General features: G+C 38.9%; 1 protein-coding gene across 5 annotated transcripts in view; it reads left to right on the forward strand.

Annotated features, from left to right (window-relative positions):
- Positions 1–20,342, forward strand: part of SLC12A1 (solute carrier family 12 member 1) — a 67,751-nt gene that overhangs the window by 3,417 nt on the left and 43,992 nt on the right. For 3 of the 5 annotated variants that reach the window (XM_084641854.1, XM_084641857.1, XM_084641853.1), the window contains exons 3-10: positions 8,848–8,982; positions 9,187–9,262; positions 15,298–15,393; positions 16,090–16,185; positions 16,921–17,060; positions 17,428–17,538; positions 18,582–18,693; positions 19,219–19,343. In XM_084641854.1, the coding sequence (XP_084497980.1) occupies positions 8,848–8,982; positions 9,187–9,262; positions 15,298–15,393; positions 16,090–16,185; positions 16,921–17,060; positions 17,428–17,538; positions 18,582–18,693; positions 19,219–19,343 (891 nt within the window). The remainder of the gene's footprint in view (positions 1–8,847; positions 8,983–9,186; positions 9,263–15,297; positions 15,394–16,089; positions 16,186–16,920; positions 17,061–17,427; positions 17,539–18,581; positions 18,694–19,218; positions 19,344–20,342) is intronic. The other 2 variants (XM_084641856.1, XM_084641855.1) reach the window with 2 other exon arrangements.

Raw genomic sequence — 20,342 nt, forward strand, 5'->3', positions numbered from 1 at the left:
ATAATGTAGAATAAATACCATTATCAACTAGTCAGAAATACAAAGCTTTACCCATTTGTGCTATGAACAAAAGCTACCAAATTGTAAGACAAGGTGACAAGATGCCATTTAAGATGAGCTTCAAACACAAAAGAATGTGTGTTGGTTCTGAAAGTATTTGCTTTAAAGAGGTATATGTTAACAGACAATTCTCGGGGACAAATTCATCCTTAGGGTACTGGTTACCCCACTGACATCAATGGATTCAGGCTAGTGATGACTTTGGCCCTCATTGTTTATTGTAACAATGATTTTTGGGAGGTTCTGAGAGGCACCACTTCAGTGATCGTCTATCAACCATTTATTCAGAAGTCATTTGGTGAAATCCTTTTTTACTGCCCAATGCAAAAGAGTTGTTTAGAATTCACTCATATACTATGGTGATGGGACTATGGAAGCATAGAGGCAAGACAGACTTACAGAAAACTAGTTAGAACCACAGAGTACAGCTGCTCTCGACAAATGAGATACCTAAACTGCTTTTAATGATTTTCTAGAGTTGGGGTTATTTCCCCGCTCCTTTCTAAGGGGATTGTGGCCCTAGTTTTGATTAACTGATTGAATGGGAGAGTTTACCACTGACTCACAAGACTGATAGGTCTAATGAACAGAACTTCCCCTCCAGCAGTCACTCCATGCATGTTCCACTTTATCTGCACAGCCACTTCTGGTAAATTGATATTAATTAACAAGAAACAGGCCCTTTGTCATCATAATCCTCATTTCTGTTGCCCTTCACACCTACTTTTCCCAAAACGATTAACTAGAAATGCATTGTCTAGGTCTGATCCTCCCTTCCCTGCACACCCAAAACTCTCCTTAAATGTATTTGAAAAGTTTATAACAGCGAGTCTCAGATTGTAATGGTCAAAACCAACCCTCTGAATAGCAGGGTTTCACGAATGTCTGTGCTACTTCATGTGCACTAACGTAATTCATTTCTATAAAAAAAACCTTAATGGACTGCTGGGGGCCTGATTCTGCACTGCCTTGCTCTGTAGTGACACATGTATAAAGTGAGCAAAGAGTAGGTGTAAAACACAACTTCACTGAGAGTTTTGGGTTGACAAAGACTACTAGATCAAGCCCTCTATATAGTTCTTCTTTGCAACAGTTAAACAAAGTAATTGAAAACCTACTGGAATAAATTATTAGGGATGGTTCAACTAATTTGAATAAAATGAGAATCCCTCTTACCCCCAAAACCATGCTGACAAGTTCGCTATAAAAAGCATTGCTGAGATGTAACCTTCACCCCTTTTTTAGAGTTGAAGTCAAACCATTTTCCCCCTGAAATTCTAAACTGTTCAGATGTGTCTTAGGGAAGAGGCAGGAGAAAGGGATTCATGTCTAGCTTCCAGCTGGGACTAGAAATGCCAAAATACAGTAAGAAAAAAATGGTTTCTTTTCTATTTCTGGCCAAATGTGGAAGCAGAAGTCTCCAGAGCAAGCCTGCTCTCATTACATTTCCAACTCAGTTTTGCATATTTGTGAGGTCTGAATAATTTGGATAAGCATTAGACTTTTGGATGCTGGTTCAAATGCAGTTCAACCTCCAAACCTCTTGAGGTTCACCCATCCTAGGAAGGATCAATCAGAAGTACTGAAATCAAGCCTAAAGTTAACCATTTGAAAATCAGGGCCTGATTTTCCCCCCCATCTCCCACATAGGGACTCCCATTTACAATAAGGCCTCTGCCTGAGCTGTGCAAAGTGGCCTTAACATAAATGAGAATCCGGTCCCTTGTGTGGTCACTTACAGCTACGCAACATGAATGCCAAGTGGGTATAAAACACCTGGTGTAAATGACTGGAAAATTCCAATTTGGTAGCTACTCACTTTGCAGATGTACAAGTGAAAACTCAAAGAACAAGGCAGTGAGGAATCTGGCCTTCCTTGTTCAGATAAGTTTCTTGTATTATATAAATGAATGCCACTGGTGCATGTGAAGTAGCACAATGAAACCCTGGTGTCCGGGGCTTAAGTCTTGACCATTGTAACCTAATTCAGTCTGGGGTTTGCTGCTGGACAGCTTTTCAGTTTGGGTATCTGTTTTTGTTTACAGAATGTAGCTGAACTTTAGCTGTTTAGTTTTTTGTCCTTTGAGGGTTTTTTAGTGAGCGAAGGTCAAAGCAAGAACTGTCTGGCTCATTTCAGAAGCTTCATAACATTACTTATTTAACATAAGGTTTTGCAGGTCATGACTACCAGGGGAGAAGGAGGCATATTCTAGTTGTTGACACACAGCACTAGCAGTTGGGATTTCTGGGCTGTAATCCTGGCTCTTCCTCTATTCACTGTATGACATAAGCAAGTCACAAGTTCCCTTGGTCTTAATTACCCCATCTGTAAAATGGGGATATTAATATTTAACTGGACTTGAAGCAAGTGCTGTGAGGTCTAAGTTATCAATGTTTGTAAAGTGTTCTGAGATCTTAACCTGAAACATTGAAGAACACAGGATAAGAACATCGAGAAGGCAATTCTGGTATTTAGAAATATAAATAAATTAGATGTAATTGCACGATAGGTTAGGATAGTAAGCACTATGCAAGCACAGTAATTTTAATTGTCACAGTGTTTTTAGTGCACATGGGGTATTATGGAATTGTTATAATAATTGATTATTAGTGAAATAATCACATTTCATTCCCTTTATGTGGAACAACTCCATGTAAGCTTTAGACCAGTGGTGGACAACCTGCGGCCCACATGCATCCCATCAGGGTAATCCACTGGCGGGCCACAAGACAGTGTTTACATTGACCGTCCGCAGGCATGGCTGCCTGCAGCTTCCAGTGGCCACAGTTCGCCTTCCTGGCCAATGGGAGCTGTGGGAAGCAGTGCGGGCTGCAGGGACGTGCTGGCCACCACTTCCATTGGCCGGGAACGGTGAACCGCAGCCACTGGGAGCTGCGGGAGGCCGTGCCTGTGGACAGTCAATGTAAATACTGTCTTGTGGCCTGCCAGCGGATTAGCCTGATGGGCTGCAGGTTGCCCATTAATCCTTTAGATTACAATTTGCACTAGCAGAATGATTATGAAAATTAGTTCCTGTGCAGATGAACTTAGGCCAAGAATTGCAAAAATTACTAGTGATTGGGGGCAGGAGAGTCTAAGTTTTGCAGTGTCTATTTGAGACCTCTTAAAGGTGTGTGATTTTCAGAGGGTGGTATTTTCAGAGCACTTTCTGAATAGCAGCCTACTTCATGGTGTCTCAATTTGGGCCCCCCAAAACTGGGGCAAACTAAAATCACTAGTCACTTTTGAAAATTAGAAATTAGTGATGGAGAAGACCTATCAGAATATCAAACTTCGCCCCCTGCCAGGGTGGGTTGTTCCCTGGAGTACATTGGTTAGTGCTTTGTGTTAGCATATGCACCAACTGCTTCTATGGTAGAAATAACTCAACCATTCCCCATGCAGTTTGTGAAAACAAGCAAGGACTTGATTTCAATGGGACTTTTTCAGTTAGCATTATAATGACTCTAAATTACACAATGGGCCTGCTCTAACTCCCAGTTAAATCAATGGGAGTTTTGCTATTGACTTTAGTTCTGCCCTCCGCCCCACAAACATGTTGCTATTATACTGTGCAAGAGGGAGGTAGGACTTAAAGAGCTTGCCCAAGGTATGCCCATCCATCCTCACAAGCAGTGGAGCCCGCCCTGTGGTAGCTCCCTGCAAACCACAGTGTAGCAGGAACTTATTACGTGAGTCAACCTATTGCTTAAAAACACCTAATGGGGGTTTTGAAGGATGAAGTAGCACCCATGGCAAACTAGCTTCCATGGCTGATCATCCACAAGTGGGAGGAAGAATTCTGCATTATGCACACCCTGGTGTTACTCCTGCTAGACACAGCCGTAGTAGGCTCATCAACCTCCATATGTGGCCCAGCCTACACTAGAGGGAAACAGAGTGTCACACTGAGTGGTGTGAGTTCCACTTGAAGTCCTAGCTGTGCATTTGACGGTTTGAGGAAGGATGGTGGCCTTACTAAATACATTAAGCCTGGGCTCGTGATTTGTATGACCATTTATGCAAACCCCACACAATTTACCATATAAAGCCCTGTAAACCTGCACCATTGCTAGTGTTTGATGCAGTATATGTCATACCTGGCTGGTACATTAAATACTATGCCCCCTTTTTCTCAGTGCAGTTCACATAGAGGTAAGCACATCTCAGTAAGAGAAAACTAGATTCAAACAACAAACCAAACAAAGTTGTCAAACATAACTGGCCTGTCTGAGCCCATTGCTGGAGGCAAGAAGCGACATAATTTGTGACTCCAACTGTCTGAGTCCCACATAAGCCTTTCCATTGTGCTTTGATGCTGGTTTAACATCAGAAGATAAAACATTCATGTTTAATACATTTTTTTAAATGTATAATTTTTCTGATGCCAGAATTTAAGCAGGCTAAAAGGAACATCTGAGATCCAGCTCCTTCACTACTGGAGTCAAATGTGTGTAATCTTTTAACAAGATGTGTCATTTTTAGCTTGTATTAAGCTCCAAAATGCCAATTATAGTTAAAGATATATTTTGTAAGAACTATTTCACAGCTGGTAGTTGGTGAGAATTGCTTGGGTCTAACAGTTACCCCACCATAAAAAATAAATTTAACCTTTCTTCATCTCCTTGGCTGTTCTCCACACTTATTATGTAGATTGGATGAGCTCATCGTTACTAGCCACACAAGATACTAAAGCTGAAATGTTCTGAAATGAAGACGGGAAAATGTTTAAAACAGCAATAACTTTTGATTTGGGTGACTTCTTGAAATGTTCTGTTACCTTTACTCCTTACCCTTAATGCATGAATTGCCCAGGTAAAGCCATTTGGTAAATAAATAATCATTCCCTAAAGCACTCCAATTTAAAATGCACCATGGCAAGTTTAGGACCATAATTTACGGTAATGGAATGTGAAAGCACAAATTAATTTGAAGTATGTAAGAAACAACTAGTTTGAAGTGGCAATGAGTGAACCTTTTATTTTTTGTCTTTGAGGACTTGATCCCATGAATGTGCAATAAACAAAAATTCATGTGACAGTATTATGGCTGCTAATCCTCCTGGCCTTTACTTAACAATTGACTGTATTTTGAGTGAATGTAGCCGCTATCATCTTGGGTGGGATTTTCAAAAGCACCTAAGTGACATAGGAGCACAATGGGATTTGTGCTCCTAAATCACATGGGTAGTTTTGAAAAGCCCACCCACAGATGCTCTTAAGAAGATAAATTCTCTCCAAAGAAGTTCAGCATTGGTCTTCATCAGATAAGGTGGTAGGTAGTACCAGAAGGAGAATATAAAACATCAGGTCTGATATGCAGGTATGTATGCAGCAAAGCTATCAACTGTTTGTGTATCTGAGGTCAGAACTAAGCCCATATTTTCTACACAACAAGCATACTTAATTCCGATTGACTTGGTGTTATGGGTGCTCAGCACCTTTGAAAATAAGGGACCATATCTCTCAAGATGGACTCTTAAAAACTGAAGTGGCCAAAATTAGAGTCCACTTCTGAAAATTTTGGCTTTGCTCAGTATCACACATTGAGTGAATGGCAGATCCAGAAATAGAATCTAGTTCTCCTATGTCCCACACGGGTAGCCTTATCCCCTGGAATACATTGTCTTTCATAAGAAGAGATGCTTCTGCTTTATGGTACTCTTAATGTTGTATGAGGGTCATTGAAAGTAGTTGTTCCTGATTTTGTAAGATGTATGATAATGATTGTTGCTGTTACTGTTGTAATGAAGTATGTTTCTATAGTGTTATCACATTAAAGCAGGTACTTCACAGTTTTAATTACACATACAGTAAAATCTTATACATTATATATTTCTACATTAATACATATATGTGTATGCTACGGGCCAAATTCTGGTTGGGCATGCACATGCCAGCTGACAATAAGCAAGGCGAGTGTTGGTGGGAACCCACCCTAGACATCCGCCAACAGAGTGGCAAAAAGCCCCATTTTCTGACACCTTCCCCTGCTTTTCTCCTTCCTAGCAAGGGACCATGATTTCTTCACCCCGATGGCCTTCTTAAGAACATAAAAATGGCCATACTGGATCAGACCAAAGGTCCATCTAGCCCAGTATCCTGTCTTCCGACAGTGGCCAATGCCAGATGCCTTATCACCCTTGAGTGCTCCTTTAGCATCTTGATCGTCCAGTGGCCTCACTGGTTGTTTAGCAGGCTTCCTGCTTCTGACGTACTTTAAAAAAACAAAAACCTGCTATTACTTTTTGTGTCTTTGGCTAGCTGTTCTTCAAATTCTTTTTTGGCATTCCTAATTATATTTTTACATTTCATTTTCCAGAGTTTATGCTCCTTTCTATTTTCCTCATTAGGATTTAACTTCCACTTTTTAAAGGATGCCTTTTTGCATCTCACTGCTTCTTTTACTTTGTTGTTTAGCCACAGTGGCTCTTTTTTGTTTCTCTTACTATATTTTTTAATTTGGGGTATACATTTAAGTTGAGCCTCGATTATGGTGTTTTTAAAAAGTTTCCATGCAGTTTGCAGGGATTTTACTTTTGGTGCTGTACCTTTTAATTTCTGTTTAACTAACCTAATTTTTGTCTAGTTCCCCTTTCCAAAATTAAATGCTATAGTGTTGGGCCGCTGTGGTGTTTCCCCCACCACAGGGATGTTAAATTTAATTATATTATGGTCACTATTACCAAGTGGTCCAGCTATATTCACCTCTTGGACCTGATCCTGTGCTCCACTTAGGACTAAATCAAGAAATGCCTCTCCTCTTGTGGACTTCAGGACTATCTGCTCCAAGAAGCAGTCATTTAAAGTGTCAAGAAACTTTATCTCTGCATCCCTTTCTGAGGTGATATGTACCCAGTCAATACGGAAATAGTTGAAATAATCCCCCATTATTATTGAGTTTTTTATTTTAATAGCCTCTCTAATCTCCCTGAGCATTCACAGTCACTATCATCATCCTCGTCAGGTGGTCTGTAATATATTCCCTACTGCTATATTCTTATTATTCAAGCATGGAATTACTATCCATAGAGATTCAATGGTACAGTTTGGTTCATTTAAGATTTTTACTACATTTGATTCTATGCTTTCTTTCACATATAGTGCTACTCCCCACCAGCACGACCTGTTCTGTCCTTCTGATATATTTTGTACCCTGGTATTACTCTGTCCCATTGATTATCCTCATTCTACCAAGTTTCTGTGATGCCTATTATATCAATAGCCTCATTTAATACAAGACACTCTAGTTCACCCATTTTATTATTTAGACTTCTAGCACTGGTATACAAACACTTTAAAAACTTGTTACTTTTTAGCTGTTTGCCTTTACATGATGTAATTGAATGGGACTTTTTTTCTTTTGACTGTTTCTCGTCATATCCTACCTGTATTTTATCATCTTCCATCCTCTCCTCCTTATTAGGACATAGAAGGATGAGGAAGAAATAAATGGAGATTCCCTATCTCCTACATGCACACAACTTGACACATTAATTGGGAACCCAGCTATGTCTATGCCCTAGTATGTTACCCCTCCCCTTTGCATAGTTACTCTCTCTGGAAATGTCCTCACACCCCACCAAGTCCTGAAAAGCACTGAGTTCCCTGAACTACCAGCTTCCTCCATCTCTCTGACCCTCTCACTCACCCCAACGGGCTATGTATCTTTCTTCACACAGGGCCTAACCTGCAACTGTATGTTGTCTGCCCTTATGCGGATTCTCCCAGAAACTTCATATGATGAAACCGAGCAATGAGGCATAATATAGAGGTCAGGGACATGGTCTCTGTGTAAGTCCACAGGTACTCCCTGACCCACCAATGGCTGCAAGGTGCAATCCTCTAACACAACTTATTCCTATCTAAACTGCAAGCTGCAGACCTGGAGCTGAACTTTCTCAAAAGCTAAGGGGAGGGACACTGAGATTTTTTGTTGTCCCATTAGAGGGACAGATCTAACTCTGCATCCAGATCTGAACTTTCCCAAAACTTTGGGATGTTGGTTCAGCCATTCCTGTGTGTGTAGGGAGGAGGTTTTTCAAAGCCAGGATGTGAGTACACATGAACTCTGCATTTGGCATGTGGTTATGGCACCAGCATGCCAGTACTTGACCCTGTATGCTTATACTTCTATTAGAGCTAGTTAAACAGTAGAACAGATTTTTCATTTAGTGTATTATCTGATGCATTTTTGCTACTATTCATCAAATAACATTCTCACTAAAAAGTACTTAAGCTACAGAGTTGGTCAAATTCTGCAAAGATATATTTGGTGACTGTATTATCTGATGAAAAATGGTGAAATTCATACAATAACTTATTTGCCAAGTAGTATTCAGCAAATTCTAGTTTCTGTAGACAGCAATACTTCTTATGTTATATAAATATATTTTATTATTATTATTATTAACAGCAATAATTTACATTGCAGTAGCATTTAGAGGCCAACCAGGTCAGGACCTCAGTGTGCTATGTGGTATACAAACATATAAATATGGCATATATGATGTCTACCATTAACGCTTACCCATACACACATAGACAGGATTTAAGTCCAGATTATGATACACTTACTCATTTTGATTATATCTTGAGTAGTTCAGCTACTATTTAGTGTAAGAGGATAACATTCTCTTCCAAAAAAAAAAAAAAAAAGCAAAATACACTTTTATTTTGGATCCCTATTTTTCATGTGTTCCTTATGCAGCCAGTTGTCATCTGCTTGGTATATTGTTTAATCAACTGTACAGAATATATGTATATATATATTTTGTGATATTTTAGAACATAGCAGTGAACCCCGGTTCAATCGAGAGAGTTACTAATGGAGATGGCACTCCAGGAGATGAAGCAACAGCCAACAAGGAAGAAGAAAGCAAAGGGGGATTTGTGAAGTTTGGATGGGTGAAAGGTGTGCTGGTGAGAGAAACCTAAACCTTCCTACCAGAAAATTATCTGTATATTACAAAAATTAATATATCAACAATGATAAAATCCCTTAAAAAACAGGGGGTTGTTTGCTGCTTTTAAAAAGCCTACTCACTTTCTGCAATGCACCTTATCAAGTTTCATAATACTGTTTGTAATTTTATAATGATGTAAGATCGTTTGTTTAAAACTTAGGTGAGATGCATGTTGAATATCTGGGGTGTGATGCTTTTCATTCGACTGTCCTGGATTGTAGGTCAAGCTGGAATTGGTATGTATTTTTTCAATATAATTTTCAACAGCATAAAGAATAAGGGTAGAAACTACACATGATCACAATTAATATTTAATCTGAAATGTGAGTTTGCATGTTGCACTAACTTTGGTCTTCTAAGTGTTTGCTAGGGTATAAGAGCTACTGGAATTTTTAAGACCCCCAGCCAAATTACAGCTTAGAGGGATGTATGTGTCAACTATACACACAAACATAATACAACCCCCATCTTTGGTGAAATTTGTATTTAGAACCAGTAACGGTTCTCAACTTCATGACTGAAACCAATTTATAATATGTATACTCATGCACAGTTGACCTTTCTACTTCATACTTTGCTAATCCATGAACCCAAACTATCACTCACACACTATTTTTAATTACAATACAGAAACAGTTACTAGTGGCACCAGGAAATATCTTATTAAAACTTGACTAAGCTTTTCAGATACATTAACAAAGTATATTTTGTGGTGCAGGAGGACCTTTTATTTTCATTGTGTCTGCATCCTGTCCAACTCCCACTGAATTTAATGTAATGACTCACCAACTTCAGTAAGAGTTGGACCCTGAGGACTCAGTCCTGCATGGGACTGAGTTCCCTAACTCCCACTGAAGTCAATGGGAGATTATTGCGCTCACCACCTCACAGGGTCTTCAGCATCTTGCAGTATTAGGCTTTTATTCAGGAATGTAAAATCATAGCATCACAGAGTTTAAGGCCGGAAGGGATCATCAGATCATTTAGTCTGATCTCCTGTGCATCACAGGCCACTAACACCACCTAGCAACAGGACACTAAATTCAACAACGGAACAACTAAAATGAGACCAAAGTATTGCAGCCCATGGGAGACTAGACTATTATGTGCACAGGCAAGAGAATAGGAGGGGACCCAGGTGCAGCAGTGCCTGAGGCCCCTGCAATGCCAGGGAAATGATTGAGATATACCCATATAATCCTGGCAAGTGACCTACACCCACACGCTGCAGAGGAAGGCCAATTCCTTCCCGACTCCACATATGGCGATCAGTTAGACCCTGAGCATGTGAACAAGAACCAGCAAGCCAAGCGGCTGAGAGAGAGAAGGCTTGATGCCACCTCAAAGACCAGGCCCACACCATCCTATGTCATCCAGCCATGGCCATCCCTGATGCTTCAGAAGAAGTAGTTAAAAAAAGCCCTCCCAGAATATATTGAGGTGGGAGAAGAAATCCCTTCCTGGCCCCTGCCGGGGGCCAGCTGACACCCTGAAGAAAGACCTTTCGGAACATAAGACATCAACCAGAAATGAGCCCCAGGGCTGTTGAGCCCTGCCCCCCATCATCATAAGCAGCCCTGTCATACAACTGTACTCAAGTTGTTTGCCCCCCAGAGCTTCTATTGGGAGGCTGTACCAGAACACCACCCGCTTCTTCTAATTTTCAGCCTGCGCTGGCTCATGGCCAATTTATTCCATATGTTCTTGTGCCTTTTTAGCTTAAATAACTTTTTACCCTCCCTGGTATTTACTTCCTAATGTATTTATAGAGAACAATCGTAATCTCCTCTCAGCCTTCTCTCTGCTAAGCTAAACAAGCCAAGCACTTCCAGTCTGCTCTCAAAAGACAGGCCCTCCATTCTCCATAGTCCTAGCAGCTCTTCTCTGTACCTGTTCCAGTTTAAATGCATCTTTCCTGAACATGGGCGACCAGAACTGTACATAAGACCTGATGTGAAATATTACCCGTGCCTTGTACAATGGCATTAATACTTCTCTAGCTCTATTGGAAATGCTTCTCCTAATACTTCCTAGGATTGCATTTGCCTTTTTCATAGCCACATCATACTGGTGGCTCATAGTCATCTTGTGATGAACCCACACAACCAAGTCTCTCTCCTTCTCTGTCACTTTCAGTTTCTGGAGCAGACCATGCACAGATTTACTTTATATGAGTAAGCTCTTCAGGACAAGTCTCTCTTTTTGTTCTGTGTTTGCACAGTGCTTAGAACAATGGGGCCTTGATCGAGGCCCATGGGCACTAATAGAATATAAATAATGACAGCAATAATCCACAGTCTCCAAATCATCAATAGCAGGTATTTGCAGTGGTTGTTCTACTAGTTTTATCTCAATATAAATTGGTATTCGAGAGGAACTTGAACCCAAACTTTGGATCTGGGGTCTGACCATGCCTGATCTCTGGGGTGATTCAGAATCCAAACGTGGATGGATCTCTGGGCTGAAACAAAACCTCAGCTTCAAGCACCCCCTCAAGACTTTTCAAGGGCTGAAATCTCATCTTAGGCAACACTTCCATTGGCATCACGGAAGCTTTGCTTGCGTGAGGACTGCTAGATGGAGCCCTGAATTTGCAATTAGGAAACCTGTGTGTAACAGGTCTTCTGAAAAAAGAAAAAAGAACATAAACTTACTTAGACGTAAGGTTGAAAAGGCAAGAAAGTTCCTGAAAGAAAATGGAAGAACTCTGCATATTTTTACAGTGTTTCACATTTGGCTCCAGTACTGTGCCTGTCTCTGACAAAAGGGTGCTTGCTGATTTTATGATGCATACCAAATGAGGGTTTGCAGCCACGGGGCACACATAAGTGTATGCTTTGCCATGAAAACTCTGCATCTTAACATTGCCAAGACTTTGCTCCAGGGTTTCATGCAAAATTAGTTTTTTAAGGGCAGTTTAGTAACTTATTGAGATCATCAAGAAGCATTACTTTGTTTTGAGGTGTGAGAATAGCCATAGGCAAGAGTAATTCATTTTAATGCAATTTACTTAACATCCATATGTCTGGGTTTCAATATAAACTTTAATCAGATCTTATCATTCCTTTGCACAACAGCAGTTACAATGGCCATAGTTTCACATTTAATTTTACAATTCTAATTCACTAATAATCAAACCCTCCCTTCTTACTGTTTATTGCTTTGTTGTTGTTTTATTTAAATTACATGTCTTGTACATAAAGCAGGTAGTTTGAATAATCTCCCAATGCATTTTCTGAATATCCTATAAGCAATGGGCATTATGTCGCAAGAAAAGCTATTAAGGAAAGTAGAGATGTAGCTCATCACTAACATGGCTTGGGGATTTCACTGGGCACTGCTGCTAACATGGAAGTTAAATGAGTCAGTGAAGCTACCATCTGGGCCCCATTTATATCCCAATCATTAGAAGGACGAAGAGAGCAAACCTTTTTCTTGCTAAGTTGTCTTGGGTACAAGCTGTTAAAGAGGAAAAAGGTTGAGACAAGGTTCTCTAATCATAAGAACTTATCAACTATGAAAAGAGGAGTTAAATCTTCTACTGAGAGGGTTACATTTCCAAAACCATCCTGTTAATTTGCACCTGTCATTTTACAGCTCCCCCAAACCTGATAGTTAGGCAGAGGTGAGAAAAGGGGCCAAGTTTAGGCCATTAGAAAATTTTGCCCCAAATGTTACCATATAATAATGAAATAAATAATATTCATAGTGTTTTGTTTTGCCTAGCTCATTTATCCCTTGCACTGTGCCTATTGAATGTTTCCTTTTTTCTGGATTGGTAACAAATTCTGTCCAAACAGACACATCACTTGTCTAATGAGCAGAATATATAGCCCTATTTAGCACATTTGTTTTGATAAAGTATGTTATCAAAATGTAATTGAAAAGCTCTGGAAGGTACTTTATACAAATTACAGGGAAAACATTCAATCTATTTTGAGAGTGATGTGTCTGAATTATTCAATTTAATGAGTTAACAGTTTATTTAAAAGTCAGATTGTGGCCTGCCATTCACCAGGGTGAAAAATACCCATTGGATTCAGTGGGATTTGTGTGCGCAGACTATGATAGGATGTGGCCCCAGGAACTGACTTTGTATACAGAAGCATATACCAAATAGGTGCATCCTTGGTTAAAATTAAAACTCACAAGTCAATAGTATAAGTGTGATTTACCATTTAAAATATCTAACCTCATGCTATATATCACTTATATCTCCTGCATGATGTTGCTCTGCCTTAAAGTGCTGTGATAACATGGCTATCATTTTAGAAACAAAGAACATTGGTTTGGGTATTCGATATCTATAATAATCCAATATGAAATGAAGTCAGCCATCTAATCTGAAATGAAGCCAGCAAGTAGAACTGGGGCAGATAAGTCCATACTTTGTAGTACCTCTAATGGTTTGCTAGTTACAGTGTCCATGTTTCGGTTCTGACAAGCCGTGGCCAATATTTATGGCTATAGGCTAAGTTTAGCCTTCCATTTTAAAGTGAAAATGCACATACCTAATGGGAGCAATAGAATTACTGAGGCAGGAAATGCTGAAATAGGGACGCGTGAAGTAGTTCGGATACAATTAAGATTTCACACAGAGAAATTAGATGAAAACAGAAATACTCTTGCTGGAAGGTTGCAACTTAATACTATCTTATTCCTTAAAATTCAGAATGATAACACACAAGAACCCAAGACAGAGAGAATATAGGCTGCTCCCAAAGGCAGCAAGGCACAGCTCAACCCACATGGCTTTAAGATGGTTCCTTCCAGCCTGGCTGTCCCCTACTGACTCAGATAATCCAGATCATATGACTTCCTTCAGAGCCCCCAAGCCTGCAAGCAGGAGCAAGGAATTCCTCACACTTAAAGTGAAAGTTTGTCATTTTTAATCAGTTTCCAATACGCCACAGGAAATACAAGCAAGAAAATAAGAGAAAAGCTGTTATAATATTTCTTGCCTGACTAGAAGTAGGAAAGTAGTTTGGAAGGAAAACCTCAGAAGAAGCCCTATTCTCATGGGCTTTCTAGTCCAATTTTGCCGAATGAAGAGAACCTGCACTGTATGGACAAGGTCCAGAAAAACACGCAAACCTATCTGAACTGTAAAGAACCTCAGAACCTTTTGAGGTTCACCTTTTACTAAAATAAAACTCCAGGTATTTTGATTAGTTACATGTAATTCCACAGTATGTTGAATTTTAGTTAAACAAATGGCTCTCAAAGTTTACCTTTTCTGGTCCTCTCGTTAAAATGAAGATTCTCTCAGAGCCATATCCCCTCCTAATTCCAACCCAACCCTTTCCAAGGGCGTCAGCCCCAGAGACGGGGCCTGTAACCTGAGCCCTGCTGCCCAGGGCTGAAGTCCTCAGGCTTCGGCCTCGGGCCCCAGCCTGGGTCCCAGCAAGTCTAAGCCAGCCTTGGTGACACCATTAAAAACGGAGTCCCAAACACTGTTCCCTCTAAGCTGTGCGCATGCACACAGATCCTAAACCCCACGCACACGGCGAAACACCGCGCGCACAAAAATTTGCACAGAAGAAATTTTTTGCGCACACGGCCTGTCAAAAATTAGAGGGAACATTGGTCACGACCCACTTTAGGATCCTGACCCACAGTTTGAGAACTGCTGATCAAGGCTAAATGTATAGCAGACACCTGACAAAAGTGCATATTTCTGTACTATTATTGTGGTCAATCAGCTGGTCAGATACCATGGTGATGGGCGCAATATGAGAACCAAAGCTGAGTAAAACGGAAACCAATTAAACTTTTTTTTTTGTTTTTCCCTATATAAGAACTTGTTCAAGATCCATGTTTTAACCCCATGACTGAAATATGGTTCTCTAAAATGCTTATAGCATGTTTATTCCAACCATCTACACAAGAGAAAAAGACATTATAACATTGCTTGGTTGCTTAATTTTTGTAGTATTAAGGGGGTGGATCAAAGAAAGACATGAGGCACCCAGGCAGAAAGTTGCTTTTTTATTGTTATTTTTATTAGTTTCAAGAAAGTCTCTGGAAATCATAGGAGAGTCCGTGACTGGGCTACTTCTGTCAGAAAACATCACTGCTTGAAGACTGGTGGATGCTTTGCTATTGTGATAGAAGTAGCTACATGGACCAGCTGGAATTGCTCCATAGACCAGAAGTGGTCTACAAACTATCATTTCAGTTCAGAGCTCTGATTCTAGTTTGAAAGTTTAATTTAAAGACAATATGGAATATGGATCACAAATAAAATATTTTATCTTTTCATTACTGACAGGTCTTGGAGTTGTCATAATTCTTCTTGCCACCACAGTAACCTCAATTACTGGGTTGTCAACTTCTGCAATAGCAACTAATGGGTTTGTCCGTGGAGGTAAAATCTTTAGGGTTTCTTATGTTCTCAAGACTCAAAAAAGGTTTAATTATATTCTTATGAGAGAAACCAGAGGTCATATTCCCTAAAATAACACCACTACTAAGGATAAACCAAACTGGACACCTAGACCCCAGAAGAACCAGCAGGTAATACATCTAGCCAACACTATCCACAATTTTGGAATGTTTGAGTTGTCATTTTAATAAATCCCAGTTTCACTTCAATTTGTAAAGTACGTTTCAGCTGTTCCTGTATGAGACTGGAGGAGGAATGGATTCCACTTTGTCCTGGAGTTCTTTTGTTCTTATTCTTTTAATAGATCATTCTTATTCAGAGCATTTCAGGTTCCATTTCCTTGGAGAGAGTGAATATTATGAGCCTCATTCCTTTAGCTTAAAGACTGATGCAGATTGATGGATACATTAACTTTTATCACTTCCTGTACATTTCCTTATAAAATCCTTTTACATTTCAGGTGCTTCTTGGAACATAAGTGATTACTCTTGGTGCAATACTACAGTCTAGTACATTTCAGGTACTTCATGAAACTTGTATCTAAAAGTTTAGTGCATTTCAGGGTCTTGAAGGTACACCAGGTGTTTTCCCCACAGTGGATGATGGTGATTTCTAACTATAGGATTCAAGTGCTGAGCAGGTATTTAGGTTAAATATACTCTTTTTGGGATTTTTCAGGTCTTGGAATCGTGGTTATTATGCTGAGTGTGGTAGTAACAACATTAACAGGTATCTCAATGTCTGCCATTTGTACGAATGGAGTAGTAAGAGGAGGTACGTAAATATTACTATATGGAAAATATGGAAATCTGCAGAGCTGATTTAGAATAAAATGGAGGGATTGTAATGGTGTTAGCCCAGTATGGTAAAGCAAAGAAAAACCAAAATATAAAAGTTTTGGGTGATCTGTTTTACTGAGTTAACTCCAAACAACAACATGTCTCTTCAGCAGAGCTGATTTTAAAACATTCTGACATTAAACACTATGGTTCATTATGATAGGAGGAATTATTTAATTGATTGAGTGAGGTTCCGCCTATGTAGAAATGCAAAAACTTTAAAGACTTTATAGCTTAACTCTATGAACTATTTAAGGACTGTATTGTGCATGTTTGTATCTTGGCGAATGAATTTTTACACTGACAACGGGAGGACCCAGGTAAGGAAAAATCCTTTCAGCGGTGATCTTTTCTCTATAGCATCCTTGTTTTAATTATATACCATTAGTGGCTGGTTTGCATTCCAAATAATACATGCTAAAAAGATATTAATGATTCCAATAGCTAGTCATTTTCAATACTTAGTATTTAATTCTACAGTAAATTCTGAAAGCTGAATTTTTGCAAACAGTTTCCTGGGCCCATCCACACACAAATTTGCTCCTTCCATTAACAGGGCAAATCCTCAAGCAAAAAACAAAACTCCCAGTGGTATTGCTCACATAAATAAGCTGAGCAAGATCTGGCAATAGCTGAATTATGTTAAAGCAACAGTCTCTCCTCTTGGCAGGTGGTGCTTACTATCTTATCTCAAGAAGTTTAGGACCTGAATTTGGAGGATCAATCGGACTTATCTTTGCCTTTGCCAATGCTGTAGCAGTAGCCATGTATGTAGTTGGATTTGCTGAAACTGTTGTAGAGCTTCTTAAGGTAAATATGAAAGTATATTTGTTGCATGTGGTTAAACCAGGGAATTCTGTCAATTTTTCTAAGAGCTTCAGTCTTTGGTTCTTATTTAGATCTCTCTAAATGGACCACGAATCCTACTTAATAAGATTTTCCATCACTTCTAACTTATATCAGAAGTGTTTTATACAATGCTACAAGAGCTTCAAAATTACTAAAGGGAATAGGCTCCTAATTAGTCAACCAGTAATCTCAACTACTAAGGCCCAGCTAGTGCAGGAAATCATTAACCCGTGAAACTGTATAAGTTAATTTACTCATTCCATTCTGCCTTAACTGGTTGTCTGATCTCTCCATCTGATCATAAAAACTGTGTTCTTACCCTTTCCAGAGCAGTGGTGCATTGATGGTGGATGAATCCAATGACATCAGAATAATAGGCTCCATTACTGTAGTTGTTCTTTTAGGCATTTCTGTGGCTGGGATGGAATGGGAAGCAAAGGTAAGCTTTAAAAGTTACGTATAAATAAGTATTATTACACTGCAAAATGTGTTATATAAGCATAAAACAAGTGTTTGGGGGTAGAGATCTACATATGACAGGTGGGAATTTCAAAAGCACTCAACATTAGCTTCCCACCTCCCTTTCAAGTCAATGGGAGTTAGCTATTGATGTCAGTGGAAACAGAGTTAGGCCGCAGGCTCCCTCTTTTCCTCACACCGAAATTTGTGGGGGAAGAGGAATTTGGTGTTCTGCCGGCGGTTTAATTTTACTTGTTTTTGTAATTTATGGCAGGATCATCTACAGCCTTGGGTAGATGCCCCTTTTATTTTTTTTATAGCTCTATAGAAATAACAATAATAAAAAGAATACACAGTCTAGCCATACTACTCTGTGTAGAATACTGGCCCCAAAGTGAGTTGTTATACTGCTATCCATTCATTACCCTCTAATGATTCATGCCTTCCTGTCTACTGTTCAAATGTTAAAAATCTCAGTCACATCTATTAATGGGAAAACACCCATAAAATAAAGGAAATGTTACAGCTAAGAGACTGGAATGTACCTGTCAAAATCAGATCCAGAATAGCAACCTTATCTTTATGTTCTGCTGTGAGGGGAATTTAGAGCAACTTGTAAGAGTGGTCAATTAGATATTATAACCCATTATGTAACAACGTCCTGAAACTAAACAAACAATGCAAAATATCTTAATCTAAATATTTATCCATCAGCTGTTTCATTTTTCCTTTTCTTGTAAAGGAAGCAAACTACAATATAAAGCTGTAGTCATAACTTTCTATATTTCATGTCCATTCCTTGTTACAAAATATTTGTTATGGACATAGAACTTAAGGCACTTTTTCTATTTAGTCATCTTGATTACTGAATCATCTGCCCAAGCAGTGTCTGAGTGTGTTCTAATATTGCAGAAATTTGAAATACATCGTAAATAATACATAAATACCACTACATACGTAATTACCACCATATTCAAAACAAAAAAGAGTCCACTAGTAAAACGCTTTTGTCTCTGTTAACAGGCTCAAGTAATTCTTCTAGTCATTCTTCTTATTGCCATTGCAAATTTCTTCATTGGGACAGTCATTCCGACCAGCAACGAAAAGAAGGCCAAAGGCTTTTTTAATTACCAAGGCAAGTGTTGCTATGACCAAATAATATAAAATAAATTAATATTTTTGGCCCAGTCCTGCAGCCTTTAGTTCTGCAAAATTCTCATTGATAAATTCTACAAGATCAGGCTGTTTTATCCAAATATAAATGAGCATGTAAACTAAGGGAACCCAGTTTTTTTTTTTAAATATATTTCTGGGTGACTGGGTTTAGTCCGTTTTTACTTTTGAACCTGTGAATGCCTCTGAAGCTGACACACTGGCAGTAGCGGTTTGAGCCGTTTATGTGTGCGCGACACAGTTTTGTCTATTTTAATCTGAACCTGGAACACGCCTGTTATTTCAATACTGAGCTGTAGTTCTGTGATCTGGAGAAACATGCACTGAAGGGAACTAAAGTGAGATGATCAAATTCACCTCACTTATGAGCTAAAATGGATTGGAACCCAGTCTTCCAGAGGTGAAAGGCTAGTTCATTTATCTACTTCATCATGTAACTTCAGAATCAAGTCTTGGTGATATGTTTCATTTTCATTTGTATTTGCAGCCTCAATATTTGCAGAAAATTTTGGACCAGTTTTCAGAGGTGAAGGATTTTTCTCGGTCTTTGCCATTTTTTTCCCAGCAGCTACTGGCATTCTTGCAGGGGCCAATATCTCAGGAGATCTGGAGGTATGGATTTTATTTACTTCATTATACTGGTTAGGCTATAGAAGGGCAAGGATGAACAAGATACAAAATTATTAATCAACACTATATTCAGTTTCAACACACAAATAATTCCATGAGACAAAATTTTCATTTTTAAATGTGTTTTATTATCTAAGCACATCAGTTCCCGTTTTCCTTCTAATCTAATACAGCTATGTATACAAAATTCCTTCATTTAAATTAGGTGTTTCAATAACCCAAAATAACATAACATTTACAGATCCATTTTGGAAGTTAGCTGTATAATTCCATTACAATTGGATTGCTAATTCCCCTTATATCATACTGAAAAGTATACCATAAAACTCAAGTTTACACCCAGAAAAACAAGGAAATGGAAAGCTCATGTGAGAAGAAAAAAAAAAAGAACTTTTTGGTAGAATCAAGAGGAGACCAGACACTTGAGTGTTTCCACTTTACCCTTGCAACCAATATAAATTATTTTAGGTCACTAATCTTTCAGTGATTTTTCCAATATTTAAGCAAACTGGTAAATTAAGGATTTTGTTTTAGCTTTAACTATGAGTGCCATCTAGTTTTTATGGCTTTATATTAGCTATTTACTGATACCTAATATTATAGCTGATTGAATCTTACTTACAAAATACAAAAAATCGGGGCTTTTTTTTCAACTCCTGATGAAACAGTCACAATACTTGTGAAGCTATTCAGTACTCAGTAATATTCAAAGAATATCACAAACAAACCAACGGCTGTCTGTGGAGTATTTATGAAGCATCGGTTGTTTGGATTTAGAATTTGAGTTATAAAAATGGTGCCTCAAATATTCCAGTGGGTGGGACACCCATAAATTAAATATTAAATAAAGTTCTTGAGCCTTATCATGCAGTCTGGTTTTGCGGCTGTATGACTGTTAAAGTGCTTAACTCCAGTCAAATTGATTTGATACTCAAGTATTTGCAAAACATCCACAAACTGCTCCAGTTCGAATTAAGGGCC

This window comes from Lepidochelys olivacea (assembly GCF_965140295.1).
Source record: "Lepidochelys olivacea isolate rLepOli2 genome assembly, chromosome: 10".
Classification (NCBI taxonomy): Eukaryota; Metazoa; Chordata; order Testudines; family Cheloniidae; genus Lepidochelys; species Lepidochelys olivacea.